General features: G+C 44.8%; 1 protein-coding gene across 1 annotated transcript in view; it reads left to right on the top strand.

Moving 5' to 3' along the window:
- CHD8 (chromodomain helicase DNA binding protein 8) overlaps positions 1-16,270 on the top strand; it is a gene marked incomplete in the record, with an annotated part of 4,119,653 nt that extends 4,103,383 nt beyond the window's left edge. Inside the window, 1 exon segment of the mRNA XM_044057960.1 lies at positions 13,889-16,270. Within this exon segment, the coding sequence (XP_043913895.1) occupies positions 13,889-14,365 (477 nt within the window).
- Positions 16,271-20,748: the final 4,478 nt, after the last annotated feature.

The following is a 20,748-nucleotide window of genomic DNA, read 5'->3' as shown; positions in this document are numbered from 1 at the left end:
TTTGGGACAGCTGCTGCTTGCCTTTATTTATTTAGTTTATTTATTTATTTACATTTCTTTACCAGGATGGTCCAGCTGGGCCAGAAGTGCCCATTTTCAGTGGAGTCCCAGGCAGAAAAGCTCCACATATAAGACATTTCACATACAATACAGAATTGACATTAATAAAGACATTTAGTATATATTGGCAGCTTATACAATTAGTGAATAAAACAATACACAAGTAATCGTTCTCAAATCAAAGAAATTATACAAGCAATACATAGTATATACATGAGAACTTTCCATTTGTGTAGTTTTCAGCTAGCAAAATGTATATAGGACACTTCATGCAGTGGGTGCAAAGCAGATATAGGAATTAAGAGATTAGGTACTTAAAGTTTTCACACGTTTAGGAGGTGTAATAGCTGAGCAATAGGCTATATGAGTCCTGCTGCAGGAATCAGCAAAGTCGTTGTTGCAGATATAAGTGGTGGTATGATATTAAGGTAGGCTGCGAGAGTCCCTGAATGTCTCACCTGGTTCAATGGTAGGTCTATAACGGTTAGGAAGAGAAGGAAGTAGACAGGTGGGATCAATGGTAGAACAATGAGGGTTAGTAGAAGAGGGAAGTAGACAGGATGGAGAGGCGCCATGAGTAAAAAGACAGCTGGATGTGAAAGGAGGATGCCAGAGTAGTAGAGTGGGGGTGAGAATAGTTGTGATGGTTGAAGTTAGGTTATATGGTGATAGCACATGTGCACAGCCAAGATGAGGAGAGGTGTTGTTTCAGAGATGTCTTGAAGAGGGTTACTGAGCGGGTGGATCTAAGTGTTGGGGGGAGCAAGTTCAAAAGTTTTGTGATGGTAAAGGAATAAAGCATCTGGCCAGCCAAATGTTTGGGCTTTTCTACGTTTACAAGCATACAAACTTACCCTTATCCTGGAGGGACTTAAAAAAGTAAGGCCATGCAGGAACTCAAGTATATTTTATCCTCCTCTATCCAGAAAATTCAGAGGAATTGCCATTCTAAGTCTGTCTTTGTAGGCAGACTCATCCACCTCCCAAAGGTAAAAAGAGGTCCAGGTGTATTCCTTCTGCTAAGTCCACTCAGACCCCATCTTCTCAGAAGACTTCCTTTCAGAACAAGCCTGTTTCTTCTTGGCATTTTGCTTCCCCGTACCCTTTGCCAAGTCCCTTTGTCTGTCCCAAATTGGCAACAGATCACCTCAGACTCTTGGGTGCTATTTATTTGTCAAGGGTATTTCATTATATGTAAATTGCTTCCTCCGTTTTCAGGCTTTCCTCAGCCTCCTCCAGAGCAGTTGTCTCTTTTCCCAGGTGTTTTGCACTCCCTTTTGGATCAGGGCGTCATTCAGCCTGTTCTACCCACCCAAGTAGGAAGCGGTTTTTATTCCAAGATGTTTTTGGATCCTTGGAAGGAGGGGACTTGGAGACAATTGTGAACCTCTATCTCCTGAATATTTTTCATAAGGTCCCTTCTTTCAGGATGTTATCTCTTCAGATTTTGTTCCTTCTTCTCCCCACGGGCCTTCTTGGTCTCTCTAGACCTCAAGGATGCCTATCTTCACATCCCAATTCACTGTCTATTCAGGAAATGTGTACACTTCTGTTTTTTCCTCTCATTTTCATTTCTCTGCTTTGCCCTTAACCCTTTTGGAAGCAGAAAGGCCATTCACCAAATGCCTCACTCATGTCCTTGCCTTTTGCAGGCTTTGAGGGTACAGATGTCCCCTTATCCGGATGATGAGGGTACAGATGGTCCCTTATCCGGATGATGAGGGTACAGATGGTCCCTTATACGGATGATGAGGGTACAGATGTTCCCTTATCCGGGTGATGAGGGTGCAGATGTTCCCTTTCCTGGGTGATGAGGGTGCAGATGTTCCCTTTCCCTGGTGATGAGGGTGCAGATGTTCCCTTTTCTGAGTGATGAGGGTACAGATGTTCCCTTATCCGGATGACCTGCTTACTCAGGTTGTTTCTCCTACAAGATCTTCATTTTACTGCTTCTCTTTTACAAAATCCAGGGTTCAATGTCAATCTCAAGAAGTTACCACCACTCTCCCAGGATCATATTTTCGAGGCTACAAAATTCAGACCTTCCTGTATTAGTCTCTCTTCCTGCTCCCAAGTTTTTGTCTCTGACACCCTTCATCTAGTCTCTTCCACTGTGCTGTCTCACAGCCAAGGAATTTCTCAGGATTCTGGAGTTTATGGCCTCTACCATTCCCATGCTTACACTTGCCAGGCTCCATATGAGGAAACTTTGGTGGTACTTCGAATTGGTGTGGCCTCAACATTGCCACCCCTTGGAGTTCCCTGTTCCTTTGCTTCCTTTTCTCAAACTTGAGCTTCATTGGTGGATTCAGCAAATTTCTCTCAATCTGGGACTGCCCTTTCAACCTCCAATTCTTTCTGAAGAACTGTTCATGGACGCTTCATACCTGAGGTGGGGTGCTTCTTGTGGCCCTCCGAAAGTTCAGCGTCTCTGGTCTCTTCAGAGGTCAAATCATATCAGCATTAAAAGAGATGAAGGCTCTGCTTCAAGCTCTACAGGCTTTTCATTTCCTTTTGCACCCTGAAAATCTTTATAGACAATACCACCATGATGGGTATATCAACAAGTATGGGGGGGACTGGATATGAGGTCTTGTTTCCTTTGCAGGCTGGGTCTTCAGACCAGGGATCTGGTTATCAGGTGACTCTCCAGGCAGTTTACATTCCATCAGAGCCCAGTTTAGTGGCAGCCTCTCTGAACAGCTCCAGAATACAAGCTCATGAATGGATGCTTCACAGACATGTTTGTGGATATAGTTCATTGGTGAGGTATTCCTCAGGTAGATCTTTTTGGCTCCCCTCTGAACAGACCTCCTCTTATATTCTGTTTGAGAGTTCCAAGGCGTGTGGGTTGGAAAGTTGATACCACTTCTTGTATTGTGTTTGAGAGTTCCAAGGCGTCTGGGTTGGAAAGTTGATACCACTTCTTGTATTGTGTTTGAGAGTTCCAAGGCGTCTGGGTTGGAAAGTTGATGCCCTGTCTTTTCCTTGCAAGGGAATGTTTCTGTACGCCTTTCCTTCCCTTACTCTGCTGCCAAGAGTTCTGCACAACATCAAGCAGGACTCTTCCCAACATTTTGCTAATGACTCCCTTTTGGCCGAGACAACACTGGTTTTCCCCATCTTTTTCATTTGGGCAAGGATAATCACCACAAGTTACCTCACCAGATGGAGCTTCTCACGCAAGACAAGGGATCCCTTATCCATCCTCACATGTCCACTCTTCAAATGATGCTGTGGGGGATAGATTTTTTTAACTGAATTATAACTTATGACATAGGCAATCATACAGTACAAGTTACATAAATGAAAATAAGAAACCCTATTGACATAAGTTTAGTTACAAACTTTATACATCACTTATAACGTATCCAGTCACTGTCAGTCAAATATTACATGGCTGATTCAAATCCTGCCTTCTTGTAAATCTCGTTCATTGCCTGCATGTGTTGTTCTGACAGTTTCCCATTTTCCTATGTGATTTGCTCCCACCCTTTTCTAAAGGTGCCATTTTCAGTGGGTTTATCTCTGTTACTATACTCACTATTTCTAATACAGCTGATTTAGACTTTGATTTCCATGTCCTAGCAATTGCTTTTTTGGCAGACATCATAATTAGACTCAGCAAGGCCATACTATGTGTAGGCAATTCTGATTCTGTATCCTAGCTTAAAAAATAATTTCCTTAGCCATACAAATTTTCTCACCCAGTATTTCTGATAGAGTAGTCTGTAGGGAAATTTTAAAGTCTGCCAACTCATTATACTCCCAGAAAATATGTTCCCAGTTACCTCTTTCTTCCCCATCACACCTCCAACATTTGCTGTCTACCTGAGGAAAAATTCTTTGGAGTGTACATGGGGTATAAAAATATCTGTGTAAACATTTCCAGGCAAAAATCCTAAATCTTGTAGACTTTTTTCCATATTTGGGAGACATACATGTATCTCTCCATTGTTTCTTTGTGAATTGCTTATCCAGTCTCTCCTCCCAGTACTTTCTAACCTGCTCTGATTGATTCTTATAGTTGTCATGCAATGTTTTATATGCTGTACTAATTATTCCTTTTTTAACAGCAGTTTCTGTTCTAGATTCAGCTAAAAACTCTACCACTGCTGGTGTTTCATTTAGGGCCCGCACTTTCTTTCTCTTTGCCTATACTCTGATATCAGTCCTGGAGAGTTACTGTTACTAATGTTGTATATACTGTTACACTTGGTGTATCTACTGTAACTTATGTTGTATATAGTCATGCTGTATTTATTGTTACTAATGTTGTATGTACTGCCACTTTTTGTGGAGCTTTTCTCCCCGAGCCTCCACTGCAAATGGGCTCTGTCCAGTGGGACCTTCCCTGTCAACAATGTGAAATAAGTAAACAGGGAAGGCAATCTAGCCTGCAGTCCGAATAAATTATTGGCCTCTTCCCATTCTGTTACCTTTCCCTGTCTAATTATTTCTTTTTGCCAGTTTTCTCCAATAAATTCCAACCTCTTCTTGCCTACTGTCTGTATCCCTAATTGCAGTCATCCCTTTCGTGGATGATAGGGTTTTAATCCCTTTTAGGCATCTCTTTTCTGAGGACATGCTTTGGGATCTGCAGAAGGCCAATGAACCCACTACCAGAAAATCAAATATGTCTAAATGGAAAACATTTTCTGATTGCTGCCTATTTCACCATCGTGATCCCTTCTCAGTAGGGGTTACTCTGGTTCTCTCTCTTATTTGTGTGATCTGCTTCATGCTGACTTGGCATATTCTTTAGTTAAAGCTCACCTGTCCTCGTGTCTCTGCTTGTCTGTCCTTGAACCCTCATTTGGCCTCTCTGTTTGAGGTCAAGTAGTTTCTGAAAGGCATCCTTCATATCATTCCCCCAAGAAGGTCTATTCCTCCTCCTTGGGACCTCCATCTTGTTCTCATAAAAATTGTCCCCGTTTCCTTTTGAACCTGCTAGTATGGCTTCCTTGCAAATGTGTACTTGGAAGACTGTTCTGCTGTTGGCACTTTGGCCAAGAGTGTGTCTGAACTTGAGGCTCTTACGGCCATTTCTCTTCCTTTAATTTTTCACAGAGACAGGTTGTCTCTTCATACTAATCCTCTGTTTATGCCAGTGGTGGTGAATGACATGTCCCTTCCTTTAATTTTTCACAGAGACAGGTTGTCTCTTCATACTAATCCTCTGTTTATGCCAGTGGTGGTGAATGACATGTCCCTTCCTTTAATTTTTCACAGAGACAGCTTGTCTCTTCATACTAATCCTCCTTTTATGCCAGTGGTGGTGAATGAGTTGTCTGTTTCTTTAATTTTTCGCAGAGACAGGGTGTCTTTTCATACTAATCCTCCGTTTATGCCAGTGGTGGTTAACGAGTTGTCGCTTCCTTTAATTTTTCACAGAGACAGGTTGTCTCCTCATACTAATCCTTTTATGCAGTGGTAGTGAATGAGTTGTCCTTTCCTTTAATTTTTCACACACAGGTTGTCTTTTCATACTAATCCTCCTTTTATGCCAGTGGTGGTGAATGAGTTGTCGCTTCCTTAAATTTTTCTCAGGCAGGTTGTCTCTTCATACTAATCCTCCTTTTATGCCAGTGGTGGTGAATGAGTTGTCTGTTCCTTTAATTTTTCGCAGAGACAGGGTGTCTTTTCATACTAATCCTCCGTTTATGCCAGTGGTGGTTAACGAGTTGTCGCTTCCTTTAATTTTTCACAGAGACAGGTTGTCTCCTCATACTAATCCTTTTATGCAGTGGTAGTGAATGAGTTGTCCTTTCCTTTAATTTTTCACAGACAGGTTATCTCTTCATACTAATTCTTTTATGCCACTGGTTGAGAATGAGTTCTCTCTTCCTTTAATTTTTCGTAGAGACAGGTTGTCTCTTCATATAATCCTCCGTTTATGCCAGTGGTGGTGAATGAGTTGTCCCTTCTTTTAATTTTTTACAGAGACAGGGTGTCTCTTCATACTAATCCTCCTTTTGTGCCAGTGGTGGTGAATGAGTTGTCTGTTCCTTTAATTTTTCACAGAGACAGGTTGCCTCTTCATACTAAACCTCCATTTATGCCAGTGGTTGTAAATGAGTTGTCCTTTCCTTTAATTTTTCACAGACATGTTGTCTCTTCATACTAATCCTCCGTTTATGCCAGTGGTGGTGAATGACATGTCCCTTCCTTTAATTTTTCGTAGAGACAGGTTGTCTCTTCATATAATCCTCCGTTTATGCCAGTGGTGGTGAATGAGTTGTCCCTTCCTTAAATTTTTCTCAGGCAGGTTGTCTCTTCATACCAATCCTCCGTTCTTGCCAGTCGTGGGGAATGAGTTGTCCCTTCCTTCAATTTTTCACAAGAGACAGGCTGTCTCCGCAAACTAATCCTCCGTTTATGCCAGTTGTGGTTATCGAGTTGCCCCTTCCTTTAATTTTTCTCAGAGACAGGTTGTCTTTTCATACTAATCCTCCGTTTATGCCAATGGTGGTGAATGAGTTGTCCCTTCCTTAAATTTTTCTCAGGCAGGTTGTCTTTTCATACTAATCCTCCGTTTATGCCAGTGCTGGTTAACGAGTTGTCCCTTAATCAGTTTTTCAGCATTCTTCTTTTTCCTTCTCTGCAGTCTGCTAGTGAGAAAATTCTCCACACCTTGGATCAACATACCTCCTTTCTCACTATCCCCCCCAACACAAATAACACTAATACAAGCTTTACCCTCAAAACAGTTTCCACCACTTCAATCAAAAGCATGCTCTCCAAACTGAAAACCTCATTCACAGCAGCCGACCTACTTCCCAGCTATTTCTTAAAACTCACAGCAGATACTATTGCTATCCCAGTTTCCACTCTCATAAACAGATCATTTTTTGAAAACTATGTGCCCAAACTCTGGAAAATATCCTATGTTACACCCATACATAAAGGCGGGACCTCCACTGAACTTAATAACTACAAGACCCATTGCTTTACTCTCTCCCCTGGCCAAAATCCTAGAAAAATGCATCCATACCCAGATGCTAAACTATCTCCTAGACAGCAACATCCTGTCACCTACTCAGCATGGTTTCAGACCTGCGCATAGTACCACTACAGCCCTCCTCTGCTTCCTAGACACAGTAAACCGTCTCAAAAATGAAGGCCTACAGGTGTCAACTCTTTTTTTGGATATGTCCAAAGCATTTGACACAGTCTGACACCAAATCCTACTAAACAAACTAAACCAATATCACCTATCAAATTCCACTCTTACCTGGTTCCAAAGCTACTTAACTGACAGGTACCAAGCTGTGAAATGGGAAAATTCTCTCTCTCCTCAGCTGCCCATAACTATAGGAGTCCCACATATTTTTATCTTAGGACCACTACTATTCACAGTCTTCACAAATGACCTCCATACCTCCACACAACATGCATCTATCATTCATTATGCAGATGACACTACCTTAATCTGTGCTGCACAAAACATTCCCACCCTCCTGCAAACAACTCAACTAGCATTCTCTGACGTTGAAAACTACCTTACCAAAGCCCAACTTATCCTCAATCCAAAGAAAACTCAGCTTATGATTGTAACCAGTTCTAACAAAAACACTGATAACAGTCAATTCACTATCTACTCCACAAATGCTACTCCAGTTGCTCCAGTGCCACAGGCTAAGCTATTGGGAACAACAATAGACTCCCACCTAAAATCTGATCGTCATCTCAACTTAACTATTAAAAAAGTACATGCCAAACTGGGATCACTCTACCGTATCAAACCATTTCTTACCAACAACACAGGATCAGCCATTGCTCACTCCCAACTTCTATCCACCCTACTCTATGCATCTCCCATTCTGACTAATCTCAACAAAAGTGAACTAAGCAAAATGGAAGCCTGCTATAACAGAATTGCCCACTTTGCTGCAAATTGCTCATATAGAACTCATCACTGTACTGCTTTGAGACAGCTACACTGGCTTGAACTGCCCACCCTCCTAACTTACAATCAGCTCTGCCTCTGTCATTTTATTACCTCCCCAATAAGTGTCCTTCCCTCAAAAACCTAGTACAACATCACTCAGCCAAAAGGCCTCTTAGATCATCAAGCAAACTACTTCTAGAAGTCACCAACAGCTACAATAGCTTTGGAGATGCACTATGTAGTAGTTCAGTGGCTAAAAAATGGAACTATCTCCCTAATAGCATTCAAAACACATCATCCAAAGCCTCCTTTAAAGACCTCATCAGGCAACATCTCAAACAAAGTTTGCAGTGCCATGATTGCTCCCCAGGCTAGTGAAAGTGGATAAGGTATACATACTAAATCTAGAGTACTTGATAATAGTTTTCAGTCTTACTCACAAACACTGGTTAATCTGCAATGTATGTACTGTACCTGTGTACTATGTATGTATTCTACCTATGTTCCAAATTTCAGCTGTACACCACAAATCTATTAATTACCTTTATTTTTAAATTAATATTTTTTTGTTTGTTCTCTCCACTGTAACTGTTGATGTGCCGCATACCACTGTAAAAACATGTCTTTTGTAATTTTTGTGTATACTGATCATGCCTAACTAAATGTATCTGTAATTTTTCTTTGTGGAGGTTTTCTCCCCGGGCCTCTGCTGAAAAAGGGCCTTTTCGGCTCAGTCAGACACCCCCGGTTAACAAATGTAAAATAAAATAAATAAATTTTATTTGGATAAAACAAAAGGTATTCACATATTTGAGCTACTTTTTGTTTCGTTTTATCCCATGACTTTGGGTTTTCCTTTTTCCAAGCAAACATCCTCCTCCTGGATCTCTAAGGCTATTTCCTTTTGTTTTTCCTTTCATTGCAAATGTCTTTCTTTGTCTGTAAAGGCACTTTCTAGTAGGGTGGTGGCCTCTTCTGGTGCCCTTTTCAGGGGTTTCTGCACCAGTTCCATCATTTAAGCTGCTACTTGGTCCTGTGTTCATACTTTTACTATGCATTGTAAATTGGCAGCTGTTTCCAGGGCCAGGCCAGAGCTATTCTGGAATGGTTTGTAGGGGGCTCTTAAGTGCCTTCCTCCTTGGTGTTCCTTGTGCCTCTTGTACTCTTCCCTTCAGTGAAGAATGCTGCAGCAGTGATATGGAAGGACATCGTACAGTTGATTAAAATAGATGTCCTTCTCTGTTGCAATCATCTGTCCCTCCCTCCTTCCCCCCTCTTGTCCTTCTCTGTTGCAGTAGTCTGTCCCTCCCTCCTTCCCCCCTCTTGTCCTTCTCTGTTGCAGTAGTCTGTCCCTCCCTCCTTCCCCTCTCTTGTCCTTCTCTGTTGCAGTAGTCTGTCCCTCCCTCCTTCCCCCTCTTGTCCTTCTCTGTTGCAGTAGTCTGTCCCTCCCTCCTTCCCCTGTCTTGTCCTTCTCTGTTGCAGTAGTCTGTCCCTCCCTCCTTCCCCTCTCTTGTCCTTCTCTGTTGCAGTAGTCTGTCCCTCCCTCCTTCCCCTGTCTTGTCCTTCTCTGTTCTCTGTTGCAGTAGTCTCTCCCTCCCTCCTTCCCCTCTCTTGTCCTTCTCTGTTGCAGTAGTCTGTCCCTCCCTCCTTCCCCTGTCTTGTCCTTCTCTGTTGCAGTAGTCTGTCCCTCCCTCCTTCCCCTGTCTTGTCCTTCTCTGTTGCAGTAGTCTGTCCCTCCCTCCTTCCCCTCTCTTGTCCTTCTCTGTTGCAGTAGTCTGTCCCTCCCTCCTTCCCCTGTCTTGTCCTTCTCTGTTGCAGTAGTCTGTCCCTCCCTCCTTCCCTTCTCTTGTCCTTCTCTGTTGCAGTAGTCTGTCCCTCCTCCTTCCCTGTCTTGTCCTTCTCTGTTGCAGTAGTCTGTCCCTCCCTCCTTCCCCTGTCTTGTCCTTCTCTGTTGCAGTAGTCTGTCCCTCCCTCCTTCCCCTGTCTTGTCCTTCTCTGTTGCAGTAGTCTGTCCCTCCCTCCTTCCCCTGTCTTGTCCTTCTCTGTTGCAGTAGTCTGTCCCTCCCTCCTTCCCCTGTCTTGTCCTTCTCTGTTGCAGTAGTCTGTCCCTCCCTCCTTCCCCTGTCTTGTCCTTCTCTGTTGCAGTAGTCTGTCCCTCCCTCCTTCCCCCTCTTGTCCTTCTCTGTTGCGGTAGTCTGTCCCTCCCTCCTTCCCCTCTCTTGTCCTTCTCTGTTGCGGTAGTCTGTCCCTCCCTCCTTCCCCTCTCTTGTCCTTCTCTGTTGCAGTAGTCTGTCCCTCCCTCCTTCCCCTCTCTTGTCCTTCTCTGTTGCAGTAGTCTGTCCCTCCCTCCTTCCCTCTCTTGTCCTTCTCTGTTGCAGTAGTCTGTCCCTCCCTCCTTCCCTCTCTTGTCCTTCTCTGTTGCAGTAGTCTGTCCCTCCCTCCTTCCCTCTCTTGTCCTTCTCTGTTGCAGTAGTCTGTCCCTCCTTCCCCTCTCTTGTCCTTCTCTGTTGCAGTAGTCTGTCCCTCCCTCCTTCCCCTCTCTTGTCCTTCTCTGTTGCGGTAGTCTGTCCCTCCCTCCTTCCCCTCTCTTGTCCTTCTCTGTTGCGGTAGTCTGTCCCTCCCTTCCCTCTCTTGTCCTTCTCTCTGTTGCAGTAGTCTGTCCCTCCCTCCTTCCCCTCTCTTGTCCTTCTCTGTTGCAGTAGTCTGTCCTCCCTCCTTCCCTCTCTTGTCCTTCTCTGTTGCTGTAGTCTGTCCCTCCCTCCTTTCCCTTTCTTGTCCTTCTCTGTTGCTGTAGTCTGTCCCCCCCTCCTTCCCCTCTCTTGTCCTTCTCTGTTGCGGTAGTCTGTCCCTCCCTCCTTCCCCTGTCTTGTCCTTCTCCGTTGCGGTAGTCTGTCCCTCCCTCCTTCCCTCTCTTGTCCTCCTCCGTTGCGGTAGTCTGTCCCTCCCTCCTTCCCCTCTCTTGTCCTTCTCTGTTGCGGTAGTCTGTCCCTCCCTCCTTCCCCTCTCTTGTCCTTCTCTGTTGCGGTAGTCTGTCCCTCCCTCCTTCCCCTCTCTTGTCCTTCTCTGTTGCAGTAGTCTGTCCCTCCTCCTTCCCTCTCTTGTCCTTCTCTGTTGCAGTAGTCTGTCCCTCCCTCCTTCCCCCTCTTGTCCTTCTCTGTTGCAGTAGTCTGTCCCTCCCTCCTTCCCCTCTCTTGTCCTTCTCTGTTGCAGTAGTCTGTCCCTCCCTCCTTCCCCTCTCTTGTCCTTCTCTGTTGCGGTCGTCTGTGCCTCCCTCCTTCCCTCTCTTGTCCTTCTCTGTTGCAGTAGTCTGTCCCTCCCTCCTTCCCCTCTCTTGTCCTTCCCTGTTGCAGTAGTCTGTCCCTCCCTCCCTCCTTCCCCTCTCTTGTCCTTCTCTGTTGCAGTAGTCTGTCCCTCCCTCCTTCCCCTCTCTTGTCCTTCTCTGTTGCAGTAGTCTGTCCCTCCCTCCTTCCCCTCTCTTGTCCTTCTCTGTTGCAGTAGTCTGTCCCTCCCTCCTTCCCCTCTCTTGTCCTTCTCTGTTGCAGTAGTCTGTCCCTCCCTCCTTCCCCTCTCTTGTCCTTCTCTGTTGCAGTAGTCTGTCCTCCCTCCTTCCCTCTCTTGTCCTTCTCTGTTGCAGTAGTCTGTCCTCCCTCCTTCCCCTCTCTTGTCCTTCTCTGTTGCAGTAGTCTGTCCCTCCCTCCTTCCCCTGTCTTGTCCTTCTCTGTTGCAGTAGTCTGTCCCTCCCTCCTTCCCCTCTCTTGTCCCTCTCTGTTGCAGTAGTCTGTCCCTCCCTCCTTCCCCTGTCTTGTCCCTCTCTGTTGCAGTAGCCTGTCCCTCCCTCCTTCCCCTGTCTTGTCCTTCTCTGTTGCAGTAGCCTGTCCCTCCCTCCTTCCCCCTCTTGTCCTTCTCTGTTGCAGTAGTCTGTCCCTCCCTCCTTTCCCTGTCTTGTCCTTCTCTGTTGCAATCATCTGTCCCTCCCTCCTTCCCCCCTCTTGTCCTTCTCTGTTGCAGTAGTCTGTCCCTCCCTCCTTCCCCCTCTTGTCCTTCTCTGTTGCAGTAGTCTGTCCCTCCCTCCTTCCCCCCTCTTGTCCTTCTCTGTTGCAATCATCTGTCCCTCCCTCCTGCCCCCCTCTTGTCCTTCTCTGTTGCAGTAGTCTGTCCCTCCCTCCTTCCCTCTCTTGTCCTCCTCCGTTGCGGTAGTCTGTCCCTCCCTCCTTCCCCTCTCTTGTCCTTCTCTGTTGCGGTAGTCTGTCCCTCCCTCCTTCCCCTCTCTTGTCCTTCTCTGTTGCGGTAGTCTGTCCCTCCCTCCCCTCTCTTGTCCTTCTCTGTTGCGGTAGTCTGTCCCTCCCTCCTTCCCCTCTCTTGTCCTTCTCTGTTGCGGTAGTCTGTCCCTCCTTCCCCTGTCTTGTCCTTCTCTGTTGCGGTAGTCTGTCCCTCCCTCCTTCCCCTCTCTTGTCCTTCTCTGTTGCGGTAGTCTGTCCCTCCCTCCTTCCCCTCTCTTGTCCTTCTCTGTTGCAGTAGTCTGTCCCTCCCTCCTTCCCCTCTCTTGTCCTTCTCTGTTGCAGTAGTCTGTCCCTCCCTCCTTCCCCTCTCTTGTCCTTCTCTGTTGCAGTAGTCTGTCCCTCCCTCCTTCCCCTCTCTTGTCCTTCTCTGTTGCAGTAGTCTGTCCCTCCCTCCTTCCCCTCTCTTGTCCTTCTCTGTTGCGGTAGTCTGTCCCTCCCTCCCCTCTCTTGTCCTTCTCTGTTGCGGTAGTCTGTCCCTCCCTCCTTCCCCTCTCTTGTCCTTCTCCGTTGCAGTAGTCTGTCCCTCCCTCCTTCCCCTCTCTTATTCTGGCACTTCTCCCTGTATGTTTTTACTTTCCTAGCTGAGGGGCCATCGTTTCCTTTCTCTTCTGAACTTTTTTTCTTCTGGATGTCTGTATTCTACATTGTCCTTGGGGGTATTTTGTTCCTCCTGGGTCAGTTAAGTTCTGAGGATTTGCATCTGTGTGGTGCCTGTAAAATCCAAAGGCTTTAGTATACTGGCTAGATGTTGGGATATCCTTGGCAGAAGGTCCCTTCAGTCAGGAATACTCCAGCAGTGAAGAGGAGGAGATGTACTGTCAAGTAAGATTTTACACAACTGTACTTTCCACAGCTTTTAAAACTATCAAACACTTTTACACTGTTTTGTTCTGTAGCTCGTGGTATATCTGGGCAGCTAAAACTTCATTCTAAGAATTATGATTATCTTTCCGATCATAACTCATTCGTTACATCTTCTTTATGTAGCTGGCAAGAGTCAACTCTCATATCAATGTGCTTTCTTCTCCAGCTGAAGTTCATGGCATCCATGTCTCAAACATATAACAAGGCTGATTGTGATTGGACACTGTTGTAATCCTCTATATTGCTGTCTCAGTATTTTTTAATTAAATGTCTATAGTTTTTGTTAATAGTTATCACAGTTCACTTTGTTCTCTGCATCAGAATTTACCTCTTCTGAAATGTACATTCAGTTTTCATCTGACTTCTATCATTTCAAGTACTTTAGGGAGTCACATTTCATAATTGGTTGAGAGACTGGCTCATTGGACTTTTGTCCAGAATAGGATTTGAGTGGCCCACCAGTACCCAAGAACAAGTGGTAACAGCAGCAGACATGTACATAATCTGAGTATCTACTTTAACGGCCAGTGCCTCCTGTGCAAAAGGATTGTCAAACTGAAATTGTGCTCTTTGTCTTTTGAAAGCATTGCTAGATTCTTTCAAGTGTTACTAACCTGAACATGTATTCCTTGCTTTTGTGCTTTACTATTTTTTGTTAACCAGTAGCACTTGTTTTGAATATGTTGTGTTTAAATACTGAGTTAAACCTGAAGTCAGGCATCTGCCTGCTTGATTTGTTTCCACATGTTGGTTTAGAAGGTAGAAGTAATCTGATATTTTTATTTTAATTTAGGGTTTGCTTCCTGACTCCATGTATAATCATATTTTATTGGGACCAATTGGGACAGAAGCATGCAAGAAACAAGGACAGAAGCGTCAAAATGATCCCATAAAGGTGTTATCAGATGTATCAAGCAGTTTAGCACTAGGTAGCATAAATATAAGCAGCTGTCATCCTTGTCCACCAAATCTGCAGTCATCAGGATTGGACCACAGTGGCATGGCCTCCATGTTACCCATTACAGGACTCCGCCGTTCTACTGTTCCTCACTTGGACACAAGGATGTTCTTCCGGTCTGGACTTGGGGTGGGTCTCCCTGGATTTCCAGAAACGGGAGGCTCCTCAATGCAGGGTGTGAAGCTGGAAGCACTGGAGCAAGTGGAAATGGAGGGTGAGGACTTGACTCAGGATTTTGATGATTCAGAGAAAGACTATTCTCTACATGCTGATCCCTTGATGTCTGTGAACTCTGACTCTGAGGAAGACTGACGCTTCAATCGGGGAAGATAGACTCTGTTTGTTGGACTGGTGACATGTCTAAGGACATTTTCCTGTACTTCATTGTTAAGGAAGGGGATGCTGGGTAGGGGAACAAAACTTCAGCACTGGAAATGTCCCTGTCACAAAACGCCCCTAAACCAAACCATATAGTGGCTACCACACACTGCTTCCGGGTTGGGAAGGGAGATGCAGACTGAAGTACTTACTGACCCGTTACCCTGTGTGAACCAGGCAATCCTATGGATATCAAGTCGTTCAGGGCTTGGTCTGCCTGCTGTGGTGGAAAGCCCTGTGGTATGAAGGTTGCGGGGATGCACATACAGAGGAAGAAGGTTTCATTTTTATAAGCTTCCTACCCTTAAACCTACTTCCCAGCTCAGAAACATAAAGGGCTTTTCTAGCTGTATGGTACTGTGGGTACAAGGAAGTAATTAAGTTATTAGTCAATGATAGTGTGGGCTTTCCCAATATGAATTACAGTAGCAGCCAAACGTATGCCTCCCTCTCTACATAAAAACAAAACCCAGTAGGCAAGCTGCAAGATGGATGCCTTCATTTTTTCCTGCATCATGGTGTACCAGTAGTAGAAGAAGTGAAGGGAGAAGTTTTCTTAGGGAAGCATTTGGAATGTACAAGCAACTGGGGAGTGTCGCAGCTTCTGGTGTGCATAGTCGTCATGATTTTGTAATCAACTTTTGCAGGCAGCAGCCTCACCCCATTAAGTATCTGTCAGACTTCTAGTGCCACAGTTTTAACACAAGTGTTTGTTGTTTCTGGCTCCTACAATTAAATGTCTTGAATTTTGCCTTGAGTGTTGTAAACATTAAATTGCAGCTGCAGTGTGCAAACTGACGTGCAGAGGTTGAAACGAAGAACTTAATTTGAATGGACTAAGAAGGATAAGGATGTGGGGGTAACTGTCCCCCTGCCTTTTCTTCTAATAGGTTTCTGCATGTCATGTGTGAGAATTGACATCCATGTAGCAGGTGGTGGTTCCTGGTGTTCCAGAGAATTTGTTAAGGTACCATAGCATTCAGGCAGCACGTTGGTTGTGTGTGTTAGATTGAGAGGTGCACAAGATGTGTAATGCTGATCCTTGACATAGGGTGAGACTAATCAATGTGTCCAAAGGCCATTAACACAGTAAACATTTTCTCCTTGAGAAAAGCATTATAGTTACAAAAATGTGCACTTGAGTGTTTGTAATGCTGTTTGTCTGCTGTGCTTCAGGTCATCAACAATGATTCATAGAAATATATGTGAATGCAAGCATCTGCAGTGTACTGTCAGAGGCAATGAATTCCTGTTTCGTAGCAAAATTTTTTCAGAAGCAGTGATCAGCTTACTCTACCTGGCAGTTTTATGGTTTCAGGTTTTTCTGGAAACCAGCCCTTCATTTTTTTTTTTTTTTGCTTTAATGTTTCCCTTCTGGTAGTTGGGATGTTCTCATTAATGATTGTTCGGATGTGAAGCATAGCTTATGTACTGCTACCTGACACAAAACAGTGACTGTAAGTGCCCCACTACCAGCAGTCCAAACAGAAGAATAAAGTAACACCACGTTCCCATGTTACAGCTTCAAGCATTGCTGTTACAGCACATTCAGACGATTTTTATTTTAATCAATTTGGTGCTTTTATGATACAATTCATTTTATGTTTGAAACTCAAACAGATGGACCTGATTCTTCTTAGCTGTAATAGCATTTGTGAAGTCCTGGCTGATGTTCCTGAACTTATTCTGACCCTTCACCTTGATAGGGGCAAATGCTACTCCTATATTTATTAGTAAGGGAGGTGGGTTGGTTGTTTTGTAATTTTTCTGTATCACATGTACCATGAAATAACCCCCAGAAGGTGTGCAGGATGATAAAGATGTACAATATGAAATTAATTTGTTGTGCTTTGTTTTTCTTAATCTTTTGACATAAAAAACAGTAATTCTTGAACAACGTGATGGCTAATTATAGACTTATTCACATTCTGAATGGACTAATTGTCCACTTTATGCTAATCAGTTTCATTCTTATAGCATCAGAGGAGTTAACGGCACATTTCTGAAACTGCGTTTGACTTGAAGAGAGATTAAGTAATGCAAAGTGCAGGAGCATTCCAGCTCTATCCACACCATATGTTTCTGGGGAAATGCAGGAAGCCATTTCCCTTAAATCATTTCTGATGGCAGAGAGAGCGAGACATCGGTGTGTACGTGTGCAGATGCACCTGGAGGCGTTACTTGGATGTAATGAGTTTTAAGTGCTTGCACTGCAGGGGGAGAGAGAGCAGAAGCTCGAAGACGTCTGCAGGCTACAAGTGACCAAGTGCCCAGTGTATCTGCATAGTAATTTTATGTTTATATGATGTGTGTGTGTTTGGCCAGTAAATAATACTTGATCATTTGCATGCCTAAGCACTTTTAGTTCTAAAATAAGATAAACATGTATAAAAACAGGAGTCTGTCATCATTTTTTAAAGTTACAATGAATCCAAAACACAGTGGTATAAAATACGTAAAACTGTACAAAATTCCATTTGAAGTAGATGCTCTAGGATTTGTTTAATAGCAGGGTGCAGTTCTGAAACTGGTGAAGTGCAGAGTTTTGTGGGACACAAAAGCCTGGTAAGTAAAAGCACTTGTGCTTGAAGCTTCCTGCCTTTGCCTAGGAACCAGCAGCAGCTGAACTGAAGGGGTAGGGGGGGTTGTAGACCTGTGGAGTAGTAAATTCCTAGTAACCTAGGATGCAAGCCATGTAGGGCTCAGTCATTAATTAAACTGATTAATTAGAGGATCTAAACCTGTTATGCAGCATCAACAGAATGGCTTGGAGATGTAGGTGCATCTCGCAGGGGATACCACTGCTGCGGAGCAGACTCTCCATTCATATAAAACAGATATTCTTCCTGTTTCACTGTTGCAACCATTACCTGTGGGTTATCCCTGCTGTGGTAGCCCTCGGCCAGCCCGAATACCAGAGTCTGTTTTTTTTGCATCTGCTGCCATCACCTGTAGTCTGATGTCAGGTCGTCAGTGCTATAAAGCAAGGCAGTCAGCATCATTACATCAGTCTTTCTTGCTGTGGAGCCCGTAACAGAAGCAGTTTGCATGAGTGCCGGTCGGTCGCTTCCAGAAATTGAATTTCAGCTGAAAATGTCTAAAGCTATGTACCCTGTTGAGGAACCTTTTTTCTTGCACTAACCGATGTCCAAAAAAGTTAACAATTGTCTCGCCTGTGGAAAGCAGATCCCACACCCGAAACTTCCATTCTTACTGCATCACTTGTTTAGGCCCAGACCACGACGTCCCCCATTGCCAGTTCTGTGCCCTCTTTAATGCGAGAACCATTCACAGTAGAGCTCTTTTTGTAGACAGTCATTTTCGTGTTCTGTCTTCGCATTCCGATATGGAGTCCATCAGCTAACAGTCTGTGGACATTCTGAAAAAACGTAGAGATAAAAATAGATACAGACCATACAAGGCAAAGCCTTCCGACAACGCCACCGCTAGACAGGTCATCAGTTCTCCGGAATTCAGTGAGGCGCTTTCACAGCCCCTAATGCCCAATTCGATGTCGACGCAGGCCTCTACCACAACCCTTTCTGAGTCTGCTGTGCCGCAGAAATCTTCTTTGTCTTCCGAGCCTTTGGCTGTTTCTGCCTCCATTGGGTCTGGAACCGTGACACAGGCACCGGCTTCCGAGGAGGCCTTTCGCAGTACCGATTCTAGACAAAACGACTTTGCATCCGACTACCGTTTCTCTCAGACTGAGAGATTCTCTCAGGCCTAGAAGCTAGGCCACTCCCAGGAAATCTGCTTTGAGCCACCATATTGCTACTGCTCCACCATGCCAAGCACAAATGCTTAAAATGGCGGAGGATCTCATCTCCCTTATCTGGTGTAGTCCGGCCACCTCTTCTGAAAGGAAAAGGCACCCTTCTCCAGAAATTGACAGAACAGGATTCTGAGGAATCTGATTATTCAGTTTTTGAACAGGAGCAGCATCCGTTAACTGCTTATGAGGATTCAGATGAAGAGGAATCCATCCCTTCTGCATCCTCTCCAGAGGACCTTTCCTTTGGGGAAACCCTTCACTCCCTCGGGGAACATTTCCAATGGGAATCTCAGGACTTCCCACAGTCTAAGAAAAGACTTGGATAGTTTCTGGACTTGCCCCAACACAGACCCCTGACCATCCCCCCCCCCTATTGTAGAAGTGGTGGATGATGTTTTCCATGAATTCAGCTTGGCTCCTGATGCCCACCCTCCTGCTCCCAGTAAACTTGACAGGTACTACAGAGTACCGTATTCTCAGAAATACCTGTACATAAATCCTGCTGCAGACCCAGAGGTCATTACACAGGGACCTAAAGGAGCTAAGACTAGTTCTGCCAAGAATCCTCTTCCTTCTAACAAGGACTCCAGAGCTCTGGACAGATGGTGTAAAACAGTACACACCTCTGCAACCTTAGCTATCAGAGTGCTCAGTTGTCAGTTCCATATGTTAATATATCAACAACACACTTTGGAGCAATTAAAACAGAAGATTGCTACCTTTCCTGACTGTGCCAATTCAAAAGGGTTATCAGATTTACTGCACTCTGCTTGTCAAGTGGTCAAACACTCATTTCACTGTGGATATGACGCCCTAGAAGCCTCTAGCAGGGCAGCAGTGACAGGATCTGTTGTTGGGGGACATGCATGACTGAAGGAACAACCTCTCCCTGATTACTTATTGATGCACCCCTAGATAAGAAGCACTTGTTTGGGGAAAAACAGATGAAGTGCTTAAAAAGATGGAAGACAAAGCAAAATTATGCAAACACTAGAAGATTTCTTTCAAGTTCAACCTCCCAGATTCAGCAGGAACTTTCCCTCTAAGCACTGGGCCTTCCCTGCACCTAGCAGGCAGGGCCAAGGTAAGCCCTGCAGGAACAGACCTTCAGGCCCCTGTTACAGGGCCAGCAGAGAAGCAAACAATGGCCCACTTCCATCTCTAAGGCAGGGAGTTCTAACTTTTATGGCAAACACTCAGAATGACTACCCCCCCCCCGCTCTCACTTCACTCATCAAAAACTAGGAGGAAGGCTCTCCCTTTTCAAAGACAATTGGCTTTCTGTAACAAAAGACCAATGGGTCTTAAACATCATTTTTCAGGGATACAAATTCTCTTTCAGCGAACTCCCAATTCCAAGAGGGTACCCAGACTTGCCTCCAAATCACTGGGCAGAGGCATTGAAACAGATCCAAACTCTCATATCACGGGGGGCTGTAGAATCTGTCCCCTCAGATCAAGCAGGCAAAGGCTTTTATTCCAGGCTATTCCTTGTTCCCAGAAAAGAGGGCAATTGATGTTGACGTTCTCCATACTGAGGAGTGCTTCGAGCACATGCATTTTGATATTTAAACTCCAGGCATTGAGTAGCATAACCCTCAGTTTTTTGTTAATTGTGCTGTTTACAGAAGTGGGTTTGACTTTTGAGCCATGCCTAAAAAAGGCACTATGGGGGCAGGAAGAGCCTTGACCAGTATTCAAAAGCCTAGGGGTGACAGGTGCAGGCCGTCTCTTGCGAAGCAACACGGCCTGCCGAGCATGTCGTCCCAGGCTGACAGACACTGGATCCCCTTTGAATGATACCAGAAGCTTAGCCAATTGTTGAAATTGATAATTTTTTCTTTATACTGAGGTATCATTCGTGATGAGGGCAGGATGCTACTCAGGGTCAGGGTCATAACAGCCTCAGCTGCATGATCAGAGAGCTCTTCCATGTCTTTCTTCATGTAGTCCAGGGAGGTATGTCTCAAGTCATTCACACCAACATGAACAATGACAGAGTCATATTTGTACTTGTTCTGGAGTGACCTGTGTGCTTGTGTTATGTGGCGGATTCTGGCTCCCGACAGGCAGCTAACAGTAACCTTCTGCTTGTCCAGCCTAGTGAGTGGGACGTCAGTGTGCCTGACTATAGAGTCACCTATTACTAGTGTGTTAGGTATGTTATTTTGCTTTAAGGGCTGTGATAGTGTGGCACACTGATTTTGTGTTTTATGTGTTGTCTGGTTTGTGACGGGAAGTGCAGGTTGCTTGGGTGTCTGCTTTGGAGGTCTGTGATTCTTTTGCAGGTTTTTATTTAGAGCCTCCGAGTATGATTTTGTGTTTTTATGTGTATTTTTTGCCAGTGCTGTTTTAGTAGGTCTGTGTGCGGCTGGAGGTGTGGTGCAAGTGTTAACCTTCTCTTCTTGACTGTCTGTTCCAGTCTGGCTGTATAACTGCATCTCTCGCATATGTTAGTGTTTTGTGGTAGGAAGAGAGTGTTGTCTGTGTACATGAGGCAGTTGTAACATTGCCTCAGGATACCCAGATTCACCAGCTGGAC

The sequence above is a fragment of the Protopterus annectens genome, chromosome 16.part0 (assembly GCF_019279795.1).
Source record: "Protopterus annectens isolate FY-2018-M chromosome 16.part0, PAN1.0, whole genome shotgun sequence".
Lineage (NCBI taxonomy): Eukaryota > Metazoa > Chordata > Ceratodontiformes > Protopteridae > Protopterus > Protopterus annectens.
The sequence above is the reverse complement of the archived record's forward strand: the minus strand, read 5'-3'. Positions and strand labels throughout refer to the sequence as shown.